This window comes from Arachis ipaensis, chromosome B2 (genome assembly GCF_059453495.1).
Source record: "Arachis ipaensis isolate K30076 ecotype BB chromosome B2, ASM5945349v1, whole genome shotgun sequence".
NCBI lineage: Eukaryota > Viridiplantae > Streptophyta > Magnoliopsida > Fabales > Fabaceae > Arachis > Arachis ipaensis.
The window spans coordinates 117,536,500-117,561,584 of NC_142437.1; the positions used below are offsets into that span (position 1 = coordinate 117,536,500).

The 25,085-nt window shown below is 36.1% G+C and overlaps 1 protein-coding gene across 1 annotated transcript; it reads right to left on the reverse strand.

Annotated features, from left to right (window-relative positions):
* Positions 1-332: 332 nt before the first annotated feature.
* LOC107627844 (BEACH domain-containing protein C2-like) lies at positions 333-24,749 on the reverse strand. The gene is made up of 32 exons (XM_088503980.1): positions 24,621-24,749; positions 21,845-23,899; positions 19,826-20,610; positions 18,196-18,900; positions 17,378-17,512; positions 16,551-16,655; positions 16,098-16,211; positions 15,542-15,618; positions 14,080-14,161; positions 13,222-13,545; positions 11,905-12,470; positions 11,328-11,412; positions 11,007-11,201; positions 10,255-10,803; positions 10,019-10,162; positions 9,005-9,469; positions 8,300-8,445; positions 7,436-7,505; positions 7,228-7,311; positions 7,062-7,118; positions 6,897-6,965; positions 6,687-6,773; positions 6,483-6,599; positions 5,839-5,988; positions 5,638-5,722; positions 5,429-5,549; positions 4,550-4,646; positions 4,089-4,202; positions 3,555-3,912; positions 2,405-3,168; positions 1,795-1,917; positions 333-865 (listed from the first exon to the last, which is right to left on the reverse strand). The coding sequence occupies exons 2-32, from the start codon at positions 23,841-23,843 to the stop codon at positions 788-790; spliced, it is 8,850 nt and encodes a 2,949-aa protein (XP_088360106.1). The 5' UTR covers positions 23,844-23,899; positions 24,621-24,749; the 3' UTR covers positions 333-787.
* Between the last annotated feature and the right edge of the window lie 336 nt (positions 24,750-25,085).

Consider the following 25,085-nt stretch of genomic DNA (forward strand, 5'->3'; position numbering starts at 1 on the left):
AAACGCACGTGCTGGCTTCTGGCCACGGGTTGGGTAAGATTAATTTGTGTAGTCTTGCTGAAAGTGAAAAATTCCATTCATTTAGATATTGAGAATGGGCATCAGAGTAATTTCATTTAGATAGTGTTTGTTTCTCTCTAACATTCACCACTTTCAGTGACAGGTCTTTTATATTTATTATCAGATTTTCATCTTATAAATTACGTACATAAAACTTATTCATGAGAGACGAGTACTTAATATAATATAAAATAATTAAAACAAAGATATGCGGCAACATAGATATATTTGAATTTTTCCCTACTTAATACTAACAAGGTTTAGAAAATAAAAAATGGAAAGATTTATATTAATGTGTCACTTGAAGACTCATGCCTTTAGCCGAAATATACTCATAAATATTCTTTCACTAAAAGAAAGAATAGCTAATATATAAAATTTTCTTTCACTACAATTCTGAAAGAGAAAATAATGGAAAAAATTGAAGAGAAAAAATTTAATGGCTCAAGCCTCAGCGAGAAGTCTGTCAAATACAAGCACTTCAGTAAAGCTGGGAGAGCAAAGAGGACCCCTGATCTAAATCTAAAAGCCTAATACTGTGGTGGTGGTTAAAAAAAAGAAAAGAAAAGAAAAGAAGTGTCACATATGTTACAAGACATCTCTGAAACCAAAGGGATGAAACGAAAATGCTTATAAACAAGAGTGGTATAAACCCCAATCCTAATTTTCCTAATTGTTAATTATTATGTATAGGAGATCTATAATCGACTTCTCTATATCCTAAAAGCTATGACTTTATGAGGTTCTTAAGTCCATCACCTTCCCAACCAAGCTTGAGCATTTGATCAACCACCTTCAAGCTTAACTGCAAGCAAATAGTAAAAGAGTTATCGGCTATTTTATTATATGTAGGGTAGACATCAACATATATTGTAGCTATAAATTTTTTTTATAAACATTTTTTTGGTTAGTTGGAGGAATAATATTTTTTTAAATTTCTGACCCGATGGTCAGGCTTAAAATGTAATGAGATTTTCATGACAAACAAATATATAATAATCTAGTTTTAAGAATAATGAAAGTCACACAGGTTTTAGTGCACCACACTCACTGGTCCAGTGTAACCAATTTGATTTTCATGGAGGTGATCCCACAGGAACACAGAAATATAAAAACCTACCACACTACAGAGGTGTAAATTGTGGTGGAGAAATTCTTGTATGCTCCAAGAACATTTAAGAACTTCTTGTAAATTGTGGAAATCGAGATAAAGTGCAATGCTAGATATATAACTATCATGTGCCTATACCTAATAGCTTAAATTTTTGGAGTAAATGGTTTCACAACAACAACAGCAGCAGCAGCAACAACAACAATAATAATAACAAAGCCTTATCCTACTAGATGAAGTCAACCACATGAATCAAATGATGCTATTACACCTTATCATGTATCATGTATCATGTCTGCAATAAGTCCATTTATGCTTAGATCTCTCTTCTGAGTCTTCTTAGGTCTTTCTTTGCCCCTAAACAGTAAACACTGGTCTATCTTCCATATGATGTACCCTTCTAATCGAATGCTCTGCTGGTCTTCTTTCCACATGTTCAATAGTATTGAAGAAACTAGATTGCAAGTGAGATATAGGAAGTTCATCCGTTTGGAAAATTTACAAGGATTAGGAAAATGATTCCTTCCTCCAAGAGAACACAAACGGATAATTAAGCACGCTAATTCACTCATAAGCAATGACTGATCTATGGCAAGATTGTTATCAAGAATGATTTAACTTACAGCTGGATCAGTGAAGATAATCAAATTTTTATCCAAAGTTGAAACCAAAAGATTCGTGTTATCCTTGTTTAGAGCAAGAGCTGTGATTTCCTGTCCATCTGCCAGCCTCATTACATGAATTACCTAGAGAAAAATAGTATAGTAGAACTGTTAAATGAAGAACCGGGTGCTAAAGAAGGAGATCATGCATCACACAGTAAAAATGCTGGACCAAGATGAACATTTATGATGTTTTGTTAGACTCACATAAAGTGTTAATTTGTTTAAAAATTAAAAAATGTTGATGTCTTCTATATAATAATTCAACAAGAAACAGCAGATAAAGTGGTAAAATAAATAAGATGTTACAATTGCAAGGAGAGAATGCAAACCAATTGTTGGTTTTATGAAAGATTTTTTTTTCATTTATTTATTTTTTCAAATAATGTTGGGTGAAATATACAAAATTTCTGGAGTTAGCTTTTAGGAAAAGAACAAGTTTTCAGTGAGAGCACATACAAAACAACAACAAAACCTTATCTCATACAGCCAGAGAACATAGTGACAGTTTAATGAGATAACATGTGTAATTTATTTTCTGCATCACATTTGAGCATCATGGATATTCTACCTCCAGAGTGTGCAAGTCCAAGAAGCAAATTGATGGTGATGGGACATCGATTCTGTCGGCTTCATGAGTTTCTTTTGGTGGTGAATCAGGATCAGTTATACCTGTCTTGTTCCACCAACTGTTATCCTGGGGTTTACTATTTTCTGCAGAACTGATTCCTAGCAAAGCATTCCTCCCATCAACAGAGATTTCCATGCAACTGACGCCTTTATAGAAAGATAATTCAGTTTTAGCTATCATAACACCATTAATAGTAAAGGTACAGAGAGTATGCTGTGATTCATTCCAGGTCATGACAACTCCTTCAGAGGAAAGGCAAACAGAATGTGCCTCAACACCATCCAGCCTTTTGATTAAACGTCCCCTCCTTATTGAATGCAAGAGAACATCTGATGATTCGGAGCATGAAACAACTATTCCAACATCTGAGTTGACACAACAACTAAGTATTTCACCGTGGTGCCCCCGAAGTACCTGTAGAGGACCCTGAATGCGCCGTCTCTGATTCTTTTCGAAGAACAAATGTGATGAAGAAGTACCGCTGGTTGAAGGAAGTGAGCTAATGGAAGAGTCTGATACACGAGATGTATGTGACCTATGTATTCTCCAGATTATTACTGTTGTATCTTCAGATCCTGTCACCAGATAGTTACTATCCGGTGAAAGACCAACGCAAGTTACAGGAGCACAGTGCGCATAAGCTGTCTCCAAGGTTTTAGCTCCATCTGAGGATACTACCCTAATACTATTATCAGCATGCCCACCTAACCAGAAGCCAAATTTTCAAATTAGATGTTAAATAGCACCATACATAAGCAACAACTACAAGTGTTTTGCAAGTTGAGCTGACACAGTGAATAAATTTTGATCCAACATAGAAGACAGAGACAAAAAACTGTATCCAAGAAAGAGAATTTCTGATGTCCAACTGTCATGCTTTATGGTTATATATTTATTGGTTTCATCTTACCTAGAGGCTATATGGATTTGGATCTACAACCATTAATTGATTATATAGTTTAAGGCAAATAAATGATCAGTAGTACTTCTATCTATATCTTCTTTAACATGTTCCTCTTCTATAAATCCTGTGTGAGTAAACATTGTAAACATCCAAAATAGCTCCCATTGTTAACTTATCTAGATTTACCAGTAATGATTTCTTTGTCACATGTTACAGCGACAATAGCTTGGCTCCTAATTCCAGAAGCAGCAAAAGCTAATGCCTTGGGAAATAGCCACTCTTCATCACTTGCCCCTTTGAACATGCGCATAAGTCCACCAGCAGACCCTGATGCAGCTTTCCCATGATGAAAAAGGAATGGAGTACCCTGGCCATCAGGCGTATTGGGCTGCCACTTGTGTTGTGCAATATGAGCTGCTGGTGCATTCATATCAACAACCACAACCATGTCTGAAGATGCATGAATGGCAGCTGCAGGTAGATTGCAGTGCTGTGGGGATGGAACAACATATGGCTTGACTTCTTTGGGGTTTCGAAATATTGTCTGATATACAAAGCAATATATGGATTAACGGATTATCATTATAATCACATTCATTTGTCATCAACACATGAAAGACACTTATCATAATACTTCTGGCATGAATCTTAAGAAGTACAGAGACAGCATTCTGTATTTATGTACAATGAAGATGTCAAACCAATGGAATCAATAGTTACCTGCAAATGCAGAACCTCGGCTAATGGCTTCTTCTTTAAGTGAGGAACAGTCAGAAGTTGGGATGGTGTCTGTCCAAAATAAGCAATCTGATCTTGTGTTGCACGCTGTTGTACCTTTACTTGTTATGCACAGAAGGGAGTCGTAAGTTGCAGAAACATAAATAAATTATGGTTTTTTTAAAGGTCATATACAACTAAGAAGGTTTCTGGTAAATAGATTTGCAAAAATACAGATAAGATTGCCAATATGCAACAACAACTGTATTGCTAATTGTGGATGGTTTGCTTGTAAATGACAAAATAAATTCATATTGCAAAATAGTATAATTAACATGTCATATATCCTTGAGGCAAAGAAGTTAATTCTCATGGTAAAGAATATAAATAAATAAATAACTGGGGTTGCATTTTATTCAAACATCCAAAAGAATTTGAAATATGGAGAAGCAAAGGAAACATACTGGGTCAGATATTTTATCAATATCCACTGTTCCTTCATAGGTAACATAAAAGAAAACATTATTCGCTGCTATAGCTTCTTTGCCTCTTTGCTTATACCTGCATGGTCGAACTCACTAATGTCACCAGACGTAAATGGTCTAGAAGCTACAAAAATAATGAAAATTTGAAAAGCATTGTTATAGATACTATAACTCCGCCTATGTTACATAGCCGGTCCCAAGTCCAGATAAAAGAGAAGGGTTGTGTTAGGATAGGGATGAAGGCAAAGGAGTTGGATACCTTCGGGTTTAAGCTTTGTATATAAGAAAGGTGAAGAATAGAAATGGGATAGGAATTATCATGGGGGTCTTTATGTCACAATGACGAAAATTGGGAAAAATACAACGTTAAGAAGGAAACAAAGGTGGTATTAAGTAAAGTGAGAACAAGAGTATATGAAGGTCTTTATCAATCTTTGGGTACAAAGAAAGGGGAAAGAGGTATATACAAGATAGCAAAGACTTGAGAAAGAAGGACGGGAGATTTGGATCAACTAAGTGCATTAAGGACAAGAATGAGGAGTTTTGGCCACATATAGAGTATTAAAGGTGTATGGTTTGCGCATAAGCCATAGTAAGTCGGAATATATGGAATGTAAGTTCGGGACAAGGATTGGAAACACTAACATATAAGTGAAAATTGGAGAAAGCACCCTCCTACAAGTAAAGAGATTTAAGTATCTTGTGTATTATATAGGATAATAGAGAAACCAAAGAGGATGTAGAAGAAAAGATTCAAGCAGGCTGGTTAAAGTAGCAGAGTATGTTTGGTTTTATATGTGAAGGAAAAGAGAAGAGTATTGTTAAAGGACAAGCAAAAAATTTGAAGCAGGTGCATACCCAAATATGAGGTCAATCCACTCATGTAAATGAGCAGATGCATACTCACTCTCCAGAGCCATCCTATGCTTATGCACAAAATCAACTGGATTCTCAGCCCAAGGAGGAAGTCTTACAGTATCTGATACACAGGGATAATAACTAAAATATGCACTTGAGTATACCACAAATTCTTCTAAAGAAACAAATGCAGAAAATATAGAGTATACCAAGCTTTTCTCCCAATTGTGTTGTGCCAAAATCAATTGAATTTTCGTTTGTGAGGACCTCAGGGAGGTAAAATAGCTCGGGAACCTAATAGGTTGACATAAATAGGCCAAAAAAAAAAAAAAAAAAAAACATACACAAGATGAGAGAAGAGTGCATAACGTACAAATCAATCAGTTTGTCATAAAAGTTGATAGACTTACCAATTCCTTCACATCACTCATGTCCTCAAGGACTCCATTCCAAGTAGTAGAAACATCTGAGAACATCCGATCTGCATGATCAAATTTTCCACCTTGAAGTTTGATTGCAAGGGTAGTGAATGGTTCTACCCTAACAAGATAATACAGAACCTGAAAAGAAGATAATAACCATTAACTCTGCAAAACAAGCAACTAAGAATCAACCATACTAGAGAACATTGTGTACAGCATAAGAAATTGCTTCTATTGCTATTTTAGTTTGAAAAATGAAACATGTCAACATTATCATAGTGGTTTATGCCGTGCTATGAGTATAAACTAATTTTAAAATTTATCACAGCAGTAAAATAGACACACCAATTCTACAGCAAGATATCAACAAAGCATGACCTTATACATCAGAATTTTTGAATTTTTGGTCGGCTTCCCTATTACGACTTGTATGACTTCTTGGCCATAAATTGATATATCTATGAGTTAAATTTGTTATTAGCATTCTGAAACAGCCTGGCTATCATTTAGTATAGCTTCCCTTTAAAAATCAACTTCCCCAAAGCTACCAAACAACTCTAGCAAAACATGGACAAATAAATTATTTTTTAATTTCTATTGAAAAAGGAAGCAGAAAATAGAGGGGAACCCACTGTTCCTGCACTGGAGTAGTGTGATCCGTAATGGAATTTGGGGATGACTGGGTCGTTAAAGCTAGCATATCTCTCTTGAAATTTTTTCAGACGGTCTGGGTTCAGTGCACCAATAGGCTGCATCAAGTCATAAGCATTAATTATCAGAGAAAAGATAAAAACATTCTCTTAGAACTGATTAAATCATGATTCATTATACAATACCTTTGAAAGATCTCGGTAAGAAGAAGGGTTAGAAAGATCCAAGCTCTCAGAACTGTAATCAGAAAGAATCCAGGGGAAAACTGGGTACTGCCAGAAATTTTTTTTTTTCACAAAAAAGGTGGTATATAAATAACAATTTCATATAAGATAAAAATTAATAAATTAAGAAAAGAAATAATTACTGGTTAAGAAACAAGGGAAAAAGATCACCTGTGTTATATCATTATAACTACGCCCAGCCAGTGTATTGAGTTGCATTAGGTAGTCAAAATTACTGATCTGCACAAGGGATTATAAAATTAATGAATATAAGTGATTCATATGCATATTATATTAGAATCAAAACCCTTTGATCAGTTAAGGCTCAATTCATACCTCCCACCTAGCCCAGCGCTCCATAAGTTGTATTCTTTTCAAAAGTTGTTCTGGCCTCTGCAAAAAGTGGTATATTCTTAGGTTCTTCGCTTACATCCTTTATTGTTATCCTAAGCCTACATGGAGAATGATTTGCAAAAGAGAACAGTAAAAGAAAAGACATTACTTGAGTGGCCAAATATATATTGTTTAAATGAGGAGGCCGTGATTGAACAATTGCTCGATATGCATTCCTTCGCCCCTCACTACTCTGAAGAGAAAATTCATTGGTAATAAGTATTAGGAATACGAGTGTTAAACATTGGAGATATTACAAATCCAAGATTATCTTATGGAAAAATAGAGAATAAAGTAGCACAAATAAAGAGAAATACCCCAAAGTCAAAGAAGAAATTTGAACGGTCCACCATAAATAGCTCCAGCGCACTTCTTCTAAGGAGATATCTGTAAAAGGAACAAATACTGATAAAATGACAGTTTTTTTTAATTATTAATATGGACATAAAAGTAATATGTTATCAACTATCGACCAGCAAACATCATGTAACTAAGCTATCAACTCATTGGCTAATATTGTAAGTTTCTACTTTGTTAAGATGCTTGTTACTCTTGAACCATAATGTAATTTCCTTTCCTCTAAAAGGATCATTTTAGGATTATCAATCTGCAAATTCAGAAGGAGTTAACAGTATGTTTGGTTTATTTATCCCATATTTTAAAATTCAAAAGCTTAGGTTTCATCAATAATAAGAAATATGTTCCACTGTTTTCATCTCGTTCATATTTTCAAACTTATTGGAACTTTTAGTTTCATGTTGACCATTTTCCTCATAAAAGTTTTTAAGGAAGAAGCAGGGGAAGCAAGGTGGCACTAGTGTAATTATCACTGAAAACACAAGAAAGACCAAATAAAACCTAAGATTTTAATAACTGTGTGCAGTTTTGTTGTCCTTTTATGAGAGTGCACAAAGGGTAATTTTCGGTTAATTTGGTTTGTTAATACCGTCACATTTTTAGCTTAAAGCCATCCTGCAAATTCATATAGTATGCCACATAATAAATCAACATATAGATGGTTCAAAGATTATTCTTCATATCAAGGTAATAAAAAGTTAATAGATAAGATCCATAAATAGTTTTAATATAATGTCGACATATGCATCATGATTAGAAATGAAAACACATATATAGAATAGACTGATAGGATTATGAATGTTCATTGAAATGAATTCATTCACCTCCGGCTAAAAATTTGATGAAGGGATGACGTTAACCAGCTACGATCCTTTTCTTGGTCCCACGCCTCAGAATTGATATCCACACCATCCATGGGGGTGCTGCATGCACTGTTATCTACTATAAAATTTATCCTCCTACTGGTTACCTGCAATCAGGCAATGCTAATTTACAATTGTACAATTACAATGGCTACCCAGAAAAAACATTTTCAACATGCACCTTTGCCACACTAAAATTATGAGTGCAAATAGTAAGCAATATCAGATTTTATCCAACAAAAAGTTTCCAGGCATTTTGATCAAAGAAAGCAAAAGCTACAAAAATCAAGAAGAGAAGATAAATAGATGAAAAAATCTCTGAAATTAACGCATCCTTCTTTGATTGACCAAATTGATATGCCATAAATCTTCAAGAACCAATATAGAGATTTCTTCTCACTTTTATTTTTTTGAAATTTCTTCTTCTCTTTTCCTCCACCAGCAGCTTTCTAAAATTCCACTAACCTAATCAACCTCAAATGGGCTTACAAAATCAATAGAAGCATACAAAGGCAATTCTCAGAAAAGGAAAATATCTTTATTTACATATATGCAATATCGTCAGCATAGCTTAGCTACCTGCAGAGGAATTCAAATACATAAAATAAAATAAATAAATAATTATGAAGAATTAAAAGAACTTTAAACTGGACCAAATAAACTTACTTGGAAGGTTCCTTGTAATACCCTAAGTGGCTGGACCATTGATGAGGGTAGCTCAAGAACAATTCTTTCATCAAGTTCACTTGGAACATAGCCAGGTGCAATCCCCGAAGAACTTCGAACAATACCTTCAACACTCGAAAGTTTGGTTGCACTGGTTTCTAAAGATTGCTCTACAGTTTGCTCTACTGGTTCAGAAAGTTTAGGAGGCTGATTCATTACTTTGTCTTCAATATCATTAACCTTAGCGTCCAGATTATCAATTTCAGCCTGTTCTTCATCTTCATTCATACCCTCTATTGAGATTGCTTCTGCTGATAAAATTGGTGTTTTCTGATCTTTATTCTTCTCTGAATTATCATCATCATAATTGGCTGCAGCACCTAAATGATCATATCCTCGGTAATTCCTCTTCAAACATCTTCTCATCCGGCAAGAACTTTCCATAAAATCTAGCTTCCAAAAAACCTAGATATATAGAAGTTATCATCATGGTGAAACATCACATCCTTATTTTTAATCTAAGATTTTAATAGAAGATGGTATGAATTATTCAAATAAGAAGTTCACCATAAATTATATATCAAGAAATATCATTAACTAACAGAATAAGTTGATGAGTGTAGGTTAAGCCTGACTCCCAGGAGAGCTGGCATAACTAACAGCCAACTGTCAAAACTAGTGCACCTGATTGCCCCTGCTATTACAGCAGTATATGATCCCCAATATAAGTCTAATTACAGTGAAGTGAGTTAATCATAATATTTTTTTTTTGTGTTAAACATAATATCATTCTCAAAATTTCAGAGCTTCTCTCTCTCCTCTTACTCTCTCTCTCTCTCTCTCTCTATATATATATATATATATATATATATATATATATATATTCTATTACACTAAAAGGAATTTAAGGCGAAAAAGAGATGAAAAGCAACAAAGAATGCAAGTTTTATGAAAAGCAACAAAGAATGCAAGTTTAGTGATGACAATGTAGACGGTTATATTATTACAACATACAAGAGGTGGGCTGTATAAATGATCCGCAAAAGGCCCAAAAAGAGTTCTCATCTCAATTAACTGCCGAATAAGTTTGCGCCACCCACGGATTCCTGTATTGATTCGATGCCTAGCTATTATATCAACATTACCACGCCTGTCAATCTGGCAAACAAGAAATATAAAAATATAACATACATACAATATCTCAATATATAATATGAAAACCATGTAACATAAATTGTTTAGGAACAAACCTCAGACCGTTGCATGTTCCTTGCTAGGGCAAAACTGGCAACTAGAACTGCAATGAATTTATATGATAAAGCATTAAAATCTTTCTCATACACTGACTTTGTATCAACTGGCTGCAAACATTCCATCCAGGCAACTCCCATTGCTTCAGTTATAGTCCACCTCTTAACACGCTCCATATCACTAGCATTCCTTCGCTGAGCAGATGTGGCCATTGCAACAGCACTAAGACCTCTTCCTGCACCAATCTTTGAAAATCGTTGAAGATCACGAGCTGCTGCCAAAGCAGCAGCTTTTGCTGCAGCTTTGTCCTTGGGTAATGGAGGAGTTTTAGTAGGTGCTTCTAAAGGTTTTTGAAAGCTTGAAAATGTAGTAAGCTTAGCCTGTTGTTTCCGTTCCATCAATGAGGTGTCACGCCTAAGTTGGGTATTTCTTACAGGGGCACGACTTTCACCACCTGAAGTACCAGCTGCTGCCATAGCCAATGCCATTGCTGCAGGCGGAGATGCAAAAGCAGCAGCCCAGGCTGGAGACATCATTGCCAGAGCAGCCTGAAAGAAATGTTAGATGCATTGCAGTAAAATCATACAAATGAATTGAAGATCAACACCATATAGAATCTCATTGTAGCAGATAACTTGGACTATTTTTAAATTTGATCATTTCAATCCTTTAATTCATATTGGTTGAATACTTTTCTCCGCTAATTTATTTTCAATGAGTGCATGTGCTGGCACAATACACATTAAAGTACCTCGACTGGAAGGGCATCAGCAGCTAGTGCAGGATCATCTACGGTAAGAGGATTCAGACCATCAGTAGTTGCGAGTTCATGGGTTCCAGCCAAGATGGGGCGCCACCTCCTCAAGACCGCAACAAATGGAGGTAAAATAGCCTCAAGGTACTGTTTACGAAGAGGCTTTTGGTCTATGCTAACAGCATGGTACACCTGACCAGATGTTGTACTATGGTAACTACATGGTTGTGCACAAAATACAAAAAACGACACATACTTTGATAACAGCCTAACATATTAAGCAAGAATAAAAATGTTAAAGGCTCAAAAAATACTAACCTCAGAATAAAGTAAACAGCATGCTACCAACACTCTTTGTCTTTTAAACTCAGAAATTGGCATGTTCAGAACTGGAGAGAGGACACTGTTCAAATTACAAGACAAATAAATAAGACAAGATTTGGGATAAATAAGACAAGATCATGGTCCATTTCATTTTGCTTTAGTTTACTGTGTGTTGCATGCACATGCATAGTGTGTGTTAGTAATAAATAAGACAAGATTTGGGATAAATAAGACAAGATCATGGTCCATTCCATTTTGCTTTAGTTTACTGTGTGTTGCATGCACACGCATAGTGTGTGTTTGTGTGTGTGTGTGTGTGTGCGCGCGCGCGCGCGCACACCCGCGCTGAAATTGAACTTCTAATAACTATATTGAAATGAAAAAAATGGTAGCATAAAGAGGGGAACATCTTAAGCACTAGCTACAGAGAGGAAGGAAAAATGAGCAAATGTCAATATTATGGTGCTGTATAGAATTATACCAATTGATAGCCAAATTTAATCCAGATCATAAACCATTCATGATTAAAACATGTACTGGAAATGGTATTAGATAGCTATGATAGAATTACCTCCACAAAAGTGTTGAGTTTTGTTTCCTTCCTTCAGAGATTGCATCCTCAATTGTTGAAGTCTTCATCAGCATATGTTCTCCCCCATCATCTTCTTCCCTCATTGATAGAAGAACCATCCGGAGCATGCAAAAGAATGGTTGGTCACTGTCTAATAGCTGGTACAATGCAGCCATTGCTCCCATCCCAGTTCCTGACCCTCCACCAATTCCAAGACCGCCACCAAGGCCAGACTCATCTAGCAACAATGCTTGGAGCATTGCCATAGACTTCTTCACCAGAGGAAGCTCAACCCAGTTGCCATTGCCATCTTTCTCCAAAGCTGACTTCCAAATTTCCCATCCTCCTGCACCACCACCAAGTGGAGTTCCCTTTGAAGGAAGGCCGACGCCATACCACAAACGGCTCCGAAATTTCCAGCCATTAGCTAAATCCTTAGCGCAGGACCCGTAGGATACAAAAGCACAAGAAACAGATTCATAAGGCTCAGCAGCAGCAGCAGCAGCAAGCCTTTCCATCACGGAAGTGGATATTTGACCATTTGCATCAGCCATCGAAGCAAGGACCTAGAATAGTGGACAGCATGAATGCTTGCACAATATTGAGATAAACATGCAAAACAAAGGGAAAAGAGAAAGAAAAATGGACTATTCAAAGGAAAGCATTATGCAAAAACAAATCTAAGTTACTACCTCAACCAAAAATTTCCTATCCTGTATAGAAGGATTTTTTTTTTCCTTCCACAAATTACTGTAGTGTTGATGTGCTTTAGAGAGATTATTTTTTTCCATCCTGTCTTTACTAAATGAGATCAGCAAAGGAGAGAAACACAGAGAGAGAGGAGAGTAATAATATTAAGTTTCAATAAGGGTTTTGCTAAAATGTGCCCTAAAGGCATAGGTTAAAAACACTATAACAGGAAATGTTTTAGTTGTTGAAAAAATAAACGTTTTTATATTTCCAATGCATTGAATACATCAAAAACATTAAAAAGATTCTATTATTATATTTTTAAAATGTGCCCTCAGGGCACAAGTTAGCTAAATCCTTTCAATAAAACTAGTGCTTTTCCGATCATTTCATTAATTAGTGAGAGCATTTATAACTGGACAGTTAATTTTGGATAGAGGTAGTATATAGGATGCTTGCTTAATAAATATTTTCCAGAAAAGAAAAACAAAAGGTGTGCAAAGTAAAAAATGGCATGCTACCATTGCATGAATTCATGAATGGAAGGCAAAACTATAAGCAGTATAGAACCCTATCAATTTATGACTTCTACCATGAATGCCTAAGTTTAAATTTTGGCAGACATACATCTAGAGAGACTGCCCCAGAATTACTAGAGGACGATGTGCGATCACCCATAACTTCTGTTGATTCTCCAGTTACTGACAATGACGGTGAGTTATCCTGGGCTGGAAAAAAAAGAGAAAGGGGAGATGGAGAGACATCTGTGGCACGTAAAGTAAACTGTTTGCTCTGTAACCTTAAATGATCCTCAACAAGCATAAGTATCACAATAGCATTCTCTACTAATGCCACTGACAGGTAAGCTGCATTCTCAGCCTCCACCTTAGCGAGATCTGGAGACAAACCCTCAGCTGCAACGCCAGCAGCAGCTGCAGCAATAGTGTGAGTCTGCATTCAGGAAAATATGAATGCAAAAACTTTAATTGTTGTTTCCTTCCACTCTTTTCATAAAAAAAAAAAAGTGGGTAAGTATGTGTATCTGCAATTATTCTTGTATGTACAGATTTTATTTCTAAGGTAGTGTTTGGAATCTGTCTCTGGGACACAAATTTAAAGACAATAAAATCTTTCCGTTCTCCCAACAAGTGGAGATAGTGGAGACGGGACACTGAAATGGAAATTTTTTTACATTTTGTTTTTCTGTTTTATCCCCGAATGTTAAAATTATTAACAAATACATTTGTCTTTGTATCCATCACTAGTGTCTCATTATCTCTATATTTGTATCCCAGAAACCATTTTCAAACACTAACTAGGTGTGCTTAACTATGAGTGAAGCTATTTATTTTTAGATAAGCATGGACATTCGGAACCAAAACGATTGATGAGGAAAATAGAATCAGAAGACAAAAGGATACAATTGTGCCTACATGCCATAAATAAAATGTTCGAAAAGAAGATCATTGACAAAAACCAATGTACCTGAACCTGCAATTCTTGAGCAGAAAACTCCAGCAAGGCACCTAAGAGTCTCCTCTTGAATATAGGCAATGCTTCCTCACGCCTTCAAGACATTCAAGAATAGTGATAATATACATTAGGACCTTTTTTTTCTATTCGAAAAAGTGTAGTCATTTTTAAACTTTTTGGTAGAAAAAAAAAGTTCACAAAAGTCTTCTATGTAAAGCTAACCAGTATCATAATTGTGTATTCCAAGAGAAAAATAGTTAAATGAAGCACATAAAGCACAGAAGCACATTTCAGCTAAACTTCAGATAATGGCATATCATCATTTAAAACCATTCATGAATTTTCTCTTCTACAACTTTAAGGACAACTGGTGGTTGACATGGCTTCAAAGCTTCTTAGACTAGTGTTAGTATTCAATCCTTGCTGCATTTGTTCATGCCTCAAGCTCAAAAGGCTCTAGGATGAGAGAATGTCTGAAATGTTTAACTATTCATAAGCTTCACCTTACAATTTAAGCTTTTAGCAGATTTGGTCCTTAACAATGATCCCAATTTTATAAATACTACTTATGACAATTGTTCAAGCCTACCTTAAACATACCAGCCTGTCTCAACATACCATGTTGAACTTAAGAATAGCAACCTTTTTCACATCTACTCATAACCAGGCCATGATACCCTCAAATCATTATCAAACACCACACAACCATGGTCTTACTCTTGCGAAACATGTAATTTTGGGTAAGATCAAATTTGCTCACCCTGAATCCCAACATGAATTTGGGATTAGAAACTATAATCTGAAAGATGCCAAGAAGTATTCTTTAGGTATTTTGTAAATAACTGTGGAACACGTATTCCTACTGCTTTTCACATTTCCTCATCTAGTTTTTGTAACTTCTATTTGGTTTTAGACCCTACCCAATCATTGGTTTAACATGAATCAAACCAAATTTTCTTCAGATCAGCATTCCTTCTTTATTTGATCTTAATGGAACCACTTGCATCTGAGTTTTATTACCAAGAATCTGATTAACCTGGCCCACTCCAAGCTAGGTCTGAGGAGGAAGGGGGTAGAGGTTTACCAATGAGGATTTTTCCATTCCTAGGGCTAGAATCTGGGACATCTAGTTATGGGACTAAAGCACCTACCAATTCCACAACATACATAGCTATTCTTGCAATTGTAGAAAATAAAAGAGGAGAGTAACAACAATGTAAGGAAGAACTTAAATTCTTAGGTTCAACACTTGAGTGATATTACATGCACCACAGGAGACAATGTTCATATGCCTTAATTTTGACATCTATGACAATTTTCATATAAGTTTCACTTACAAACAACATCAATGAAGTGGGGTAACATTATCATTCAAAATTAATTCTACACAACTAAGGTTTTCAAAATATAGTATGATGTTTCAGGAAAATAATGATGCATTCTTATTTTATGAAACTCATAGTGGGTGCCTTACCTCATCCTATGTTCTCCTGTGCTAGATCCACCCACAATACAAAGCCATTCAGCACAATGAATTGTTGCTTCAATATCCTATACAAAATTTTAGCAGCACTAAACAGTATTAATGAAGTAGATAATACAAGCAACCATACAAGTTTAAAAAACATCTATCTAATAGTAAGTTAAAATGATCAAATTAGGGAGTTAGTAACATTGGAGAACTCCAACAGACATATATTGCTAAGAGGTGAATAAGATATTCCACAGCATTTTAGCATTCCAACAACCAAACCTTATATCACAAGGTGATATGAACCTGTAAATCTCTACCAAATGACCAATGAAACTACACTGAACCAGAAAGTTATTTTCGAAATCCATTTCACATTCAAGTATTATATCATCTAATATTTTGACGTTCAACTGTTACAGCTCCAGCCAAAGAACCAAGAACTAATACATTAAAGGCACGAAAAAAAGCCAACCAAGAGATCTAAAAAGTGGATCATGGGTATCAGCAATGACAAGCAGTATATTTAAAAGGAAGTAATGATCTAAACAAAATCAACCTTCCATCCATCCTTTTGGCGCATCGAATGTTCTAGTAAGGTCATAAGGAAGTTATGTATAAGGTCCTCTATGTCTCTTGGGCTTGTATGATCAGATGATTTGCTTGAACCCACCTGTCAAACCAAACTATGTAAGTACATAAATAACATCACATATGAATTACAGCATAAATCAATACATAGATTCACAATTATTTCTAACTATTAGAACCCAGTGCTTTTTCCTTTTTTTCCAATCCTGTTGTTGTGGAACACTGACAATCATTAAACTTCTCATTCACATGGCAACTTTTAGCATTGTCAAAGTTTAAGAGTGTGAAAAATGTGTGCACGCGCAAATGTTTCCTTTTTTGCTACCATGTTGTAGTGGGATAGTAACAGTCAATAAACTTCTCATTCACTGGCAATTCTTAGAGTTGTGAAAAATGTGTATGTGTATATGTGTGTTATTACCTCATGGTTTGATATTAGGACCTCTAAAATCCATTCTGGCCATTCCTCCATATTTGTCAGATTGGTTCTGTTTTCTGGATGACTGCAAGCCAAAAATAGAACATCCTGAAATCATACACAAACAAGCAGCTCAAAAAAACTGGATGGTATAAAACAAGTTTTCCAGAATTGGAATCCTTAATTCTAGTACAATGTAATGGAGAGATAGAATGACGAAAAGCATAATATACAAAAATATACCACAAGAAGTGACTAGAAGTAACAAGGAAAAACATGATATTCTCCTTTCACAAAGCCACATAGAAAAGTATAAGGCATAAAAAAAAAAAAAAAGTTTCTTGGATATTCTCCTTTCACAAGTACTCTAGCATGTTTGCTGTTGTCGCATGTACAGCACACCATGAAGAAGCTATGAAACCATTTTTCGTTTCAGTGAAATACATCTTGATATAATTACCGTTCCAAGTACCTTAAAGTAATGTAAATTGCTTAACCTTGGTTTTAAGCATTTTACCAGGCTCAGGCTGCCTATGAAGGAACTTTGGTAGGCATATAGAATGAATTGCATGTTTAATCTCTGAGATTAGGAAATGGAAAACTTAAAGGAAAGAATAATAATCAATGAAAAAGAAAATATGTAGCATAAGATTCTAATGCATCAAATAACAAAACAATAAAATAAGCAAGTCTATCCATCAAAATCAAATGGATCAAAGAAGCAAGTGCAAAAATATGATACTAAAAGGACCTCACAAAACAATAGAATAAGATACAACGTACAAATACTAGACATATAATGATGTAAGAAAAAAATGGTAAGCCAATACCTGAAGCACTCTTCTCTGCAGAGGCCTTGGCGCAAATGGAAGGGAATGCAAAAGCACCAATAGAAGTTGTGAATGCTTGAAGCGGTGACCAGAATCAGAGAAATTCAGTCCATCCTCAGTTGAAGAAGCATTTAACTGAAATGGAAAGAAGGATGACCAAAAGAAACTTGGAATAAGAAAGATCAGCTAGTGAGAAGGAACACCATGGCTAACTAATTACATTTATCAAAGGGTTTTTGCCCAATAGAGATTACGGGACTTGAAGGCTTAGTTTTATGATTCGAATATAGTGATAGGGAAATTGTCTGATTGGGAAGAGTGTTTTCGTCACTCTTCAAGTTAACAAGTTTCCCTTTTACTGAGAGAAAAAGAAACGTTAGACATAGAAAAATGGTCATGAAAATTGCATGACAACTAACAGAAAAGTGGTAGATGAAATGGGAAAGATCAAGATGATATAATTTGAATAGAGAATGTGTCACCGAAAGTATCATCCTGACAAAATATTCAAACAAATAGTAAATGAGCTGTTTGGATTGTCAAAAATTAAGCAAATGTTGAGAAATGGGGAATCCAAAATATCTTCACTGGTACTATTGTTTTATCACATTAGGTTGGCATACAATAATCATGGGAATCTTCAACACCAAGATGCATCCAGTGATGCATCAAGTAGCACTTTCAAATAATAATAAAACAATAAACATAATGAAAAGTCCATCGCCATTTTTGCAACTTTAAAGAACTAATTCTCATATTGATCTGTGCATTTCTAAAGATAAGGATTACAGACAAGATGGAGAGAGAGTTTGTCATACCGAGGCAGCCAATAAGGCTGTGTAAACATTGTTAGTCATTAGCCTATTGGGTGCAGCTTGAAAAGCCTTCTGTAAGGCATAAAGAAGAAGAAAAACTTTATCATCAAACATAGTACAACCTCCTTCATCTAGTCCAACACCCAAAAGGTTGCTTGATGTATCTGGACCAGCAGGGCAATCAAACTTCAAATGCCCAGAAGCTACTAAAGCACCCAAGAGACCTATTATTCGAACAACAATGCCATCACTTTTATCAACATTGTAAACATTTTTTCTAGCACTGTCGGCACTAATAGATAGACTTATGCCTCCCAAGTTCTTGTCAGACGAAAGTTCAGAGGTTAATGCCATCCTTTCACTATTCGCATCAGGAGAACCAGGATCATCAAGATAACTGCCACTATCAACAAATTGAGAACCTTGGTCATTGTCTTGTAAAACGTATTCACTTTTCTCCTCAAATGCTTCATCATACTGACATCTTTCTCTGGTTTCAGTTCTACTGTTAGTCTCAGGTTTTGAAAGATCAGAATGCTTTGACATTGATTCCAAGACATCATTGTCTCCAGCTTTAGCTTCCCTTTGGAGAAGGACAAGTAGCGTTTCAATCCCACCAGACGCTAGGAATGCCTCTGCAAATGTTTGAGCTCTAGATTTATTTGGTTGCACAACTAACCTGTAGAAGAGATGCAACATTCTAGCAATCTGAAAAAAAAAAAAGAAACCAATAAGTGTGTGTCTGTGTGTGTGTGTCTCTCTCTCTCTCTCTCTCTCTCTATATATATATATATATATATATATATATATAATTTTTAGAACTGATAGATATATTATTAAAAACAAAACTAGCATTTGTAAGTTCATCTTAGATATCTCAATTTCAAAATAAGCTGTTTTAGATGAGATAACCAATAAGCAAATGATGCATATTACTAGTACTCAATTACTCAATCTAATACAATGCACAGAAGATTATAGATTATCACTTAAGCCAGAAAGGTGGGTATTCTCCTATTTCAATGGTCATGAAACTAAGACATGAGGTGCTATGTGGATTACAGAGAGGTTTTGCGGATAGTACAATACATCAGCTGGGGTTTACCATCCCCTATGAAACAAAAAGTCTTGTGCAAGATAGAAGCTATAGCTAAAAGGAGCCAGTTATAAATTTGTGAAACAACAACTGGCTCCATTTACCTCTATCAACAGATAAAATTTATATCAACTTTTAAGGCTTTCTCATAAAGTTTCTAACAACTTTCTCTATCCCTTTTGCTCGTAAAATTGATCCATCTTTTCATGCCAAAGCATCTATTGGTTTTTCCTCACATGACTAAACCTCCTTCAAGAAGGTTACATAATTTCTGCCTCTGTACCTCAACTTTCCCCCAAATATGAGTGTTCATAATCATATTTGTTCTTACTGTGTTCAATCATCATTCACCACAAAGTTTGTTCAAGACTGCCCAAGAAGAAACATGACATATAGTCATATAGATATTCTATTAGAAGAAGACATGCAGTTTATAATGTTATTGTTTATTGTGCTTCATGTCAGCATCTTGCCAAAGAATTCTTTCGATCAACCCTCAAAAAGGAAGAGATAAAACGCATTTCATGGACCACTTACCTGACTGGGTTGTGGACTGTCAACCAAGAATCCAAGTAAACATCGGACATCATCTGATGCAAAAGAAGGAGATGCTGCTACTATTAGAAGTTCAATTACCACTAAGAGCTCATCGACCAAAGCATTGATTTCACCAACTGGTCTTGTTCCAGTTAGGGAAAAGGTATTTACTGAATCCTTTTCAGGAATAATCCAATAGCATTTTCTGCACCCATCAAGAAGCATCTGAATGGCATTGGCATCTCGCATCACTGTTGACTCAGTGAAAACCATGTCAGCAAGTGATGATAGAAGCTTCTTTTGTATTCCATAACTACACAAGCTCCAAATTTTTAAGTCTAATAGCAGCGTAGTGAAGAGCTGCACTTTAAGTGGATGGTTAATGTTCTGAGATTGACAAAGTGAGACAACAGCTGCAACAAGTTCCTCATCTCTTACACCATCACTCTTCTCAACATCAAAGGAAGATATTGTTTGGAGAAGATAGTTCAAAATTTTTGAAAGAACCTCAGGCCCTCTTCCACGAGATAACTCCTCATTATTCTTTGGATATTTAATAGCTGTGGATATAATTCTAAATATAGGACCAGCAAGAGACGTGGTGGCTATAGATACGGAAAAATTCCCTTGCTTTGGTTCTAGAGTATCCTCGCGTAAATTGCTTATAGCCAAGGGAAGCAAAGACAGTGGACCACCATAAGCCAATGCCCACAAAGCATCAACAGGTCTCATCCGTGTAGCAACATGGACTTGCCCAAGAACCTCAGCTGGACGTCGGAGCAATCCTGAATCATGACAAAAGAACCATAACAAGATAATTCAACATATTTTTAAAACCTTGCTGAATAAAATGAATTTTATCGTGTTAAAAGACCGGGTGGCTTTGTGTATATGCTCCTAGCTGGTGGAGTTTGGGGAGGCTAGACATATGCTGCCTTCCACCCACAATCCCCAACATACACACACATACACACAAAAAAATAAAAATAAAAAAACAAGAAAGCAGAGATGCCATTTTTAGGCAATGATCTGGTCAGCTTTAAGTCACAAGGCAGAACCTCACCATTGTGTCATGACTCAACTCTCAAATTAATTTTGTCATGTTGTAATAGTAAATATAATCATGTCAAAACTAGGAACATATGAAGAGAACCAGCTTTTAGCAAAAGGGAATAGGTTTTAAGAACTATGACTATAAACTAACAGGAAAGATACCAAAAAGGAATGATGCATAAAATATACCAGCTTAATTTATAGTTTGCATCATAAAACACCTCTCCTAAAAAAGCCTAAGTAGAGGAATATAAAAGGTTTTATATCTATACACCAGCTGAGGCTGGAGCCCGTAAGACTTGAATCAAGGACACTTACTAGCCACCTTTATTTTATGTTGAAATTTAACATTAGTTAGCAGAAAAAGGACCAGAATGAACTCTAGGAAAATAAATGGTTATATATTCAACAGCTTATCAATAAGCTAAAAGACAGGAGAGGACTAAAGACACCGATTACTATCAAAATGAACCTCTCTCTCTCTCTCACACACAAAATAAGAAAAAAGAAACTCACAAGGGAGATGCATCAGCTCCAATTTTGTTTCTTGAAAGAAAATGTAACCTAATTTTGTTTCAATGGATAGATTACTGAATGCAAGTTCCTTTTTCAAAATACAAGTAGCTGTTGATTAATATTTATCAAGAATAATGGGGGAAATAACCTGGACGTTAGAAAAATAAATTAACAATGAAGAAGAATTACACTAGAAAGGAGCCAGTTAAAATAGCAAAATAAATGGTTTTCACTCAGAAAAAAAACCTAGATACGTTTAGAATGTTGCAATCCAAAAAGTTATTAAAAAATAAGGGGAGAATCCATCTTATAAGTCTAGAAAACAACATTTCAAAGGATTATTTATTTATTAGGATCCGGGGCCATTTTGCATGAAAAACTGACACGATACTTATGCAGTAGCATAACAATTTACATGTTATCATAAGATCAAGACAGAAATGACCTAACCTGCAGCACCTGGAGGTGAAGCATCTGGACAGAAACGCCCACTAAGCAAACTAGGGTGGTAGAGCAGGTGAATGAAACCTCCGACTTCTGCATCCAATAGAACACTTTCTTCTGCCTTGCTTTGCACATGGGCATTTGTTGCAAGCCATGGAATCCCTGCTGCATTACCAAACGAAGGCACTATATCACCTCCTCTAGAAGCCAAACGTGCCATTTTTTCTTGGCCAATTGGATCTTTAAAGATGTAAACAGGGCCCATCTCCGCAAACAAAGGACACTGACGACGACGGCGTTGCAAACCAGCCATAGTAGGAGGAGGGTTAGTTCCTATGCAGCAAAATGCAAGGGGCTTGGAAATCTTAGGGAACTCAAATGGACGACTTTCGTATAAAGACCCATCTACGTATAACCTCACTTCGCTTTCTGCATTCCCCATGATTCCATGCTTGCCTATATGTTCAACACCAATGAAGTACCAGCACTGTGGTTTGAATGCATATGTAAAATGCAAAGCAGATCTCTTTCCCTTTCCGATACCAGTTTCAACAACCAGAAATTGTGCATGAAAATAAGCCTCTATCCCCTGATTATCAGAAGATAAAAAACTAAATAAGCGAGGCATGTGTGCTGTACCTTCACCAGCAAGTGCACTAGCTGCAGCTGCAGCTGACATCGCTGATGATCTACCAGACTTAGCTGCTGCAGCGGCAGCGATTGCAGCCGCAACTGTGGCAGTATTTAATGCGTCGGCAAATGATTCAATGTAGATCCATGTTGCAAATGCATACCCATTGATAAATGGCCAGCTTTTTTCACCTGGACCAAGCAAACCAGAACTTTCACCATCGAACTCAAACGTGCAAGCTGGTCCACTTGACTCCTTTTCATTCATTGCTTTCTCCATTGCAATCATTAAGCGTGGAGCCCAGATCGTGGTAAGGGTTCTTGTGATGATTTGGAACCATCTATGAAGATCACGAACACTAAGAGAATGCCCAGCCAAGTACTGTATGCAGTGGCACAAGGGAGTTCCGTCCCACCTTATTTGCCCATTTAAGCCAACATCCACAGTAAAAATCTTTTCTGCTGTTCTCAACAGTACTGCTAATAGACCAGCCATTGAGCACATTGCTCTATTTCTAGTGCAAGCACGTAATATGGCAAGTAGTCCCCTCACCATTCGTGTCCTAGGTGACATGACAGCGTCAGAATCACCTACATAAGGAAGCCAGGGAATAAGTTCGCCCGACACGATGGCAGCCCGAGAGTTCAGCATTACACTAGGAGGATTGTTAGCACCATCCTCATCAAAACTTTCAACTCCACCCATTGTTGCAAGAAGTGAATCTACTATTAAGAAAGCAACGTTCTCCATCTCCTCGCCATTCCCTAAAATTTCTACACCGCTTGCAATGTTCTTTAGCTTTTCCATACTTTCTGGTTTCCCCATGATAGCTGAATCAACTAAATGCAATAACTCTGCAGACACATTTGGCACGGCATTTTTTTGTCTTGGCTTTGATGGAGAACGAACAGGAGAAAATCCAGGTGTGTTTAAACCAGTTGATGAGGCAGACTGACCAAAATGTTCCTCTGCCTCTGGACTAAATGGATAATGTTGCATGTCAGCAACTGGAGAAGAATACCCTGTCGAATACGTCCCAGACGGATATTGAAAATCCTCTGCATTTCCATCAACTGGTTGCTGTACATCATCTAGACCTGACGGTTGTTTTGAATATGCATACTCATTATTCTTCTCTTGATCTTTCAAATACACTTGCTCAAACTGACTCTCATCCACAAGTGATGTTGCAAAATCAACTCCACGTCCTTGTTTTTCAACTTCATGTTCATCCTCAACGCCACTGCCAACACTTAGATTTTCTTTCTGATTACTCTTACCAGATTGCATCATACTACCATCTACTACCCCACCACTATCTAATTCAATACCGGATGTTTTTATCTCTTTCGATTCATCCTCTTCTTCCATCATACTATTTTTGAAGAAGCCAATAAATATTCATTCAAGTAAAAGAAAGCCCAATCCACCTGCAATCAACAGAACAAATAAATAGATTCCCTTAATAATAAAATTAAAAACCGATATCAAAGAACCATGATATAAATGTTTTGACTAAGCAGAGCATACATGCACTTTGCTCAGTAATTAACTACCTTTACCGTTTAAAAATCCATTCGCAAATAGTAAACCAGTTAAGACTACCAAGTAATAAGAAGAAAAACACCGACTAAATTAACCATTAACACATCAACACGTTACTTATAATTAACCACTTTTACTATAAATTTAGCTAAAAATCTCAAATAAAACACCACTTCGATTGAACACCAACTACCTTAGCCATTAAAATTCTAAACAAAGCGCACGTGCGCGCACACACAAGACCACTTCCATTGAACATCGCAATCCATGGAATGCTGTAGTTTCACTAAACTCTTGAAAACATTCTTCAATCCTCATAGTGATTAAGCACGCGAAATTCTAAATTAAACAACAACAACAGCAACAATAACAATAATAAGTTACCAGCCGACGAAATCCAGAAAATGAAATCGGCTTCAATCATCGCATTTCACATTGCGAGAAAACAGATCAAAGAAACGGATTTCACACATTTCACGCATTCTCATTGTAACTCATATTCGAAATCAGCATTGATTCGAGCACGTGAAAAATTAAAATAACATAAATAATAAAAACAGAGGAAAGAGGAAGAGAAAAAAAAGGAGTGATCGGAGTGTGCGTTACCCTGGAGAAGAATCCAGCGAACGCGATCGTGAGCTGAGAGAGAGAGAGAGAGAGAGGATTCGATCGGAACGAGAATGGAAATGGCGGAGAGAGAGAAGAGAGAGAGAGAAGGCGCGAATATGGCGCGAGAGTAATGAAGCTTATAGGCAAAGGCTGTGTGGTTTGCTCAGTCAAATATGAAAACATATCACTTTCAGAAACGGAATATAACGGATGCTGGTTCGGTTCGTTTGGTGCGTCAACTGCATTGTGCTCTTTACTCTTTTGCCACCAAATTTCCTCAGCTTCTTACTCAATTTTATACTATTTTCATTTTCTTTCACAATTTTATTGGTTGATTTTCACTACAGTACATAAATATTTACATGTTAACATATACTTTTGTTTACAATTTAACATATTTTGAATGTAAAATTTAAAATAAGCATTTTCAGCTTTATCCTAATATAATAAATAAATAATAAT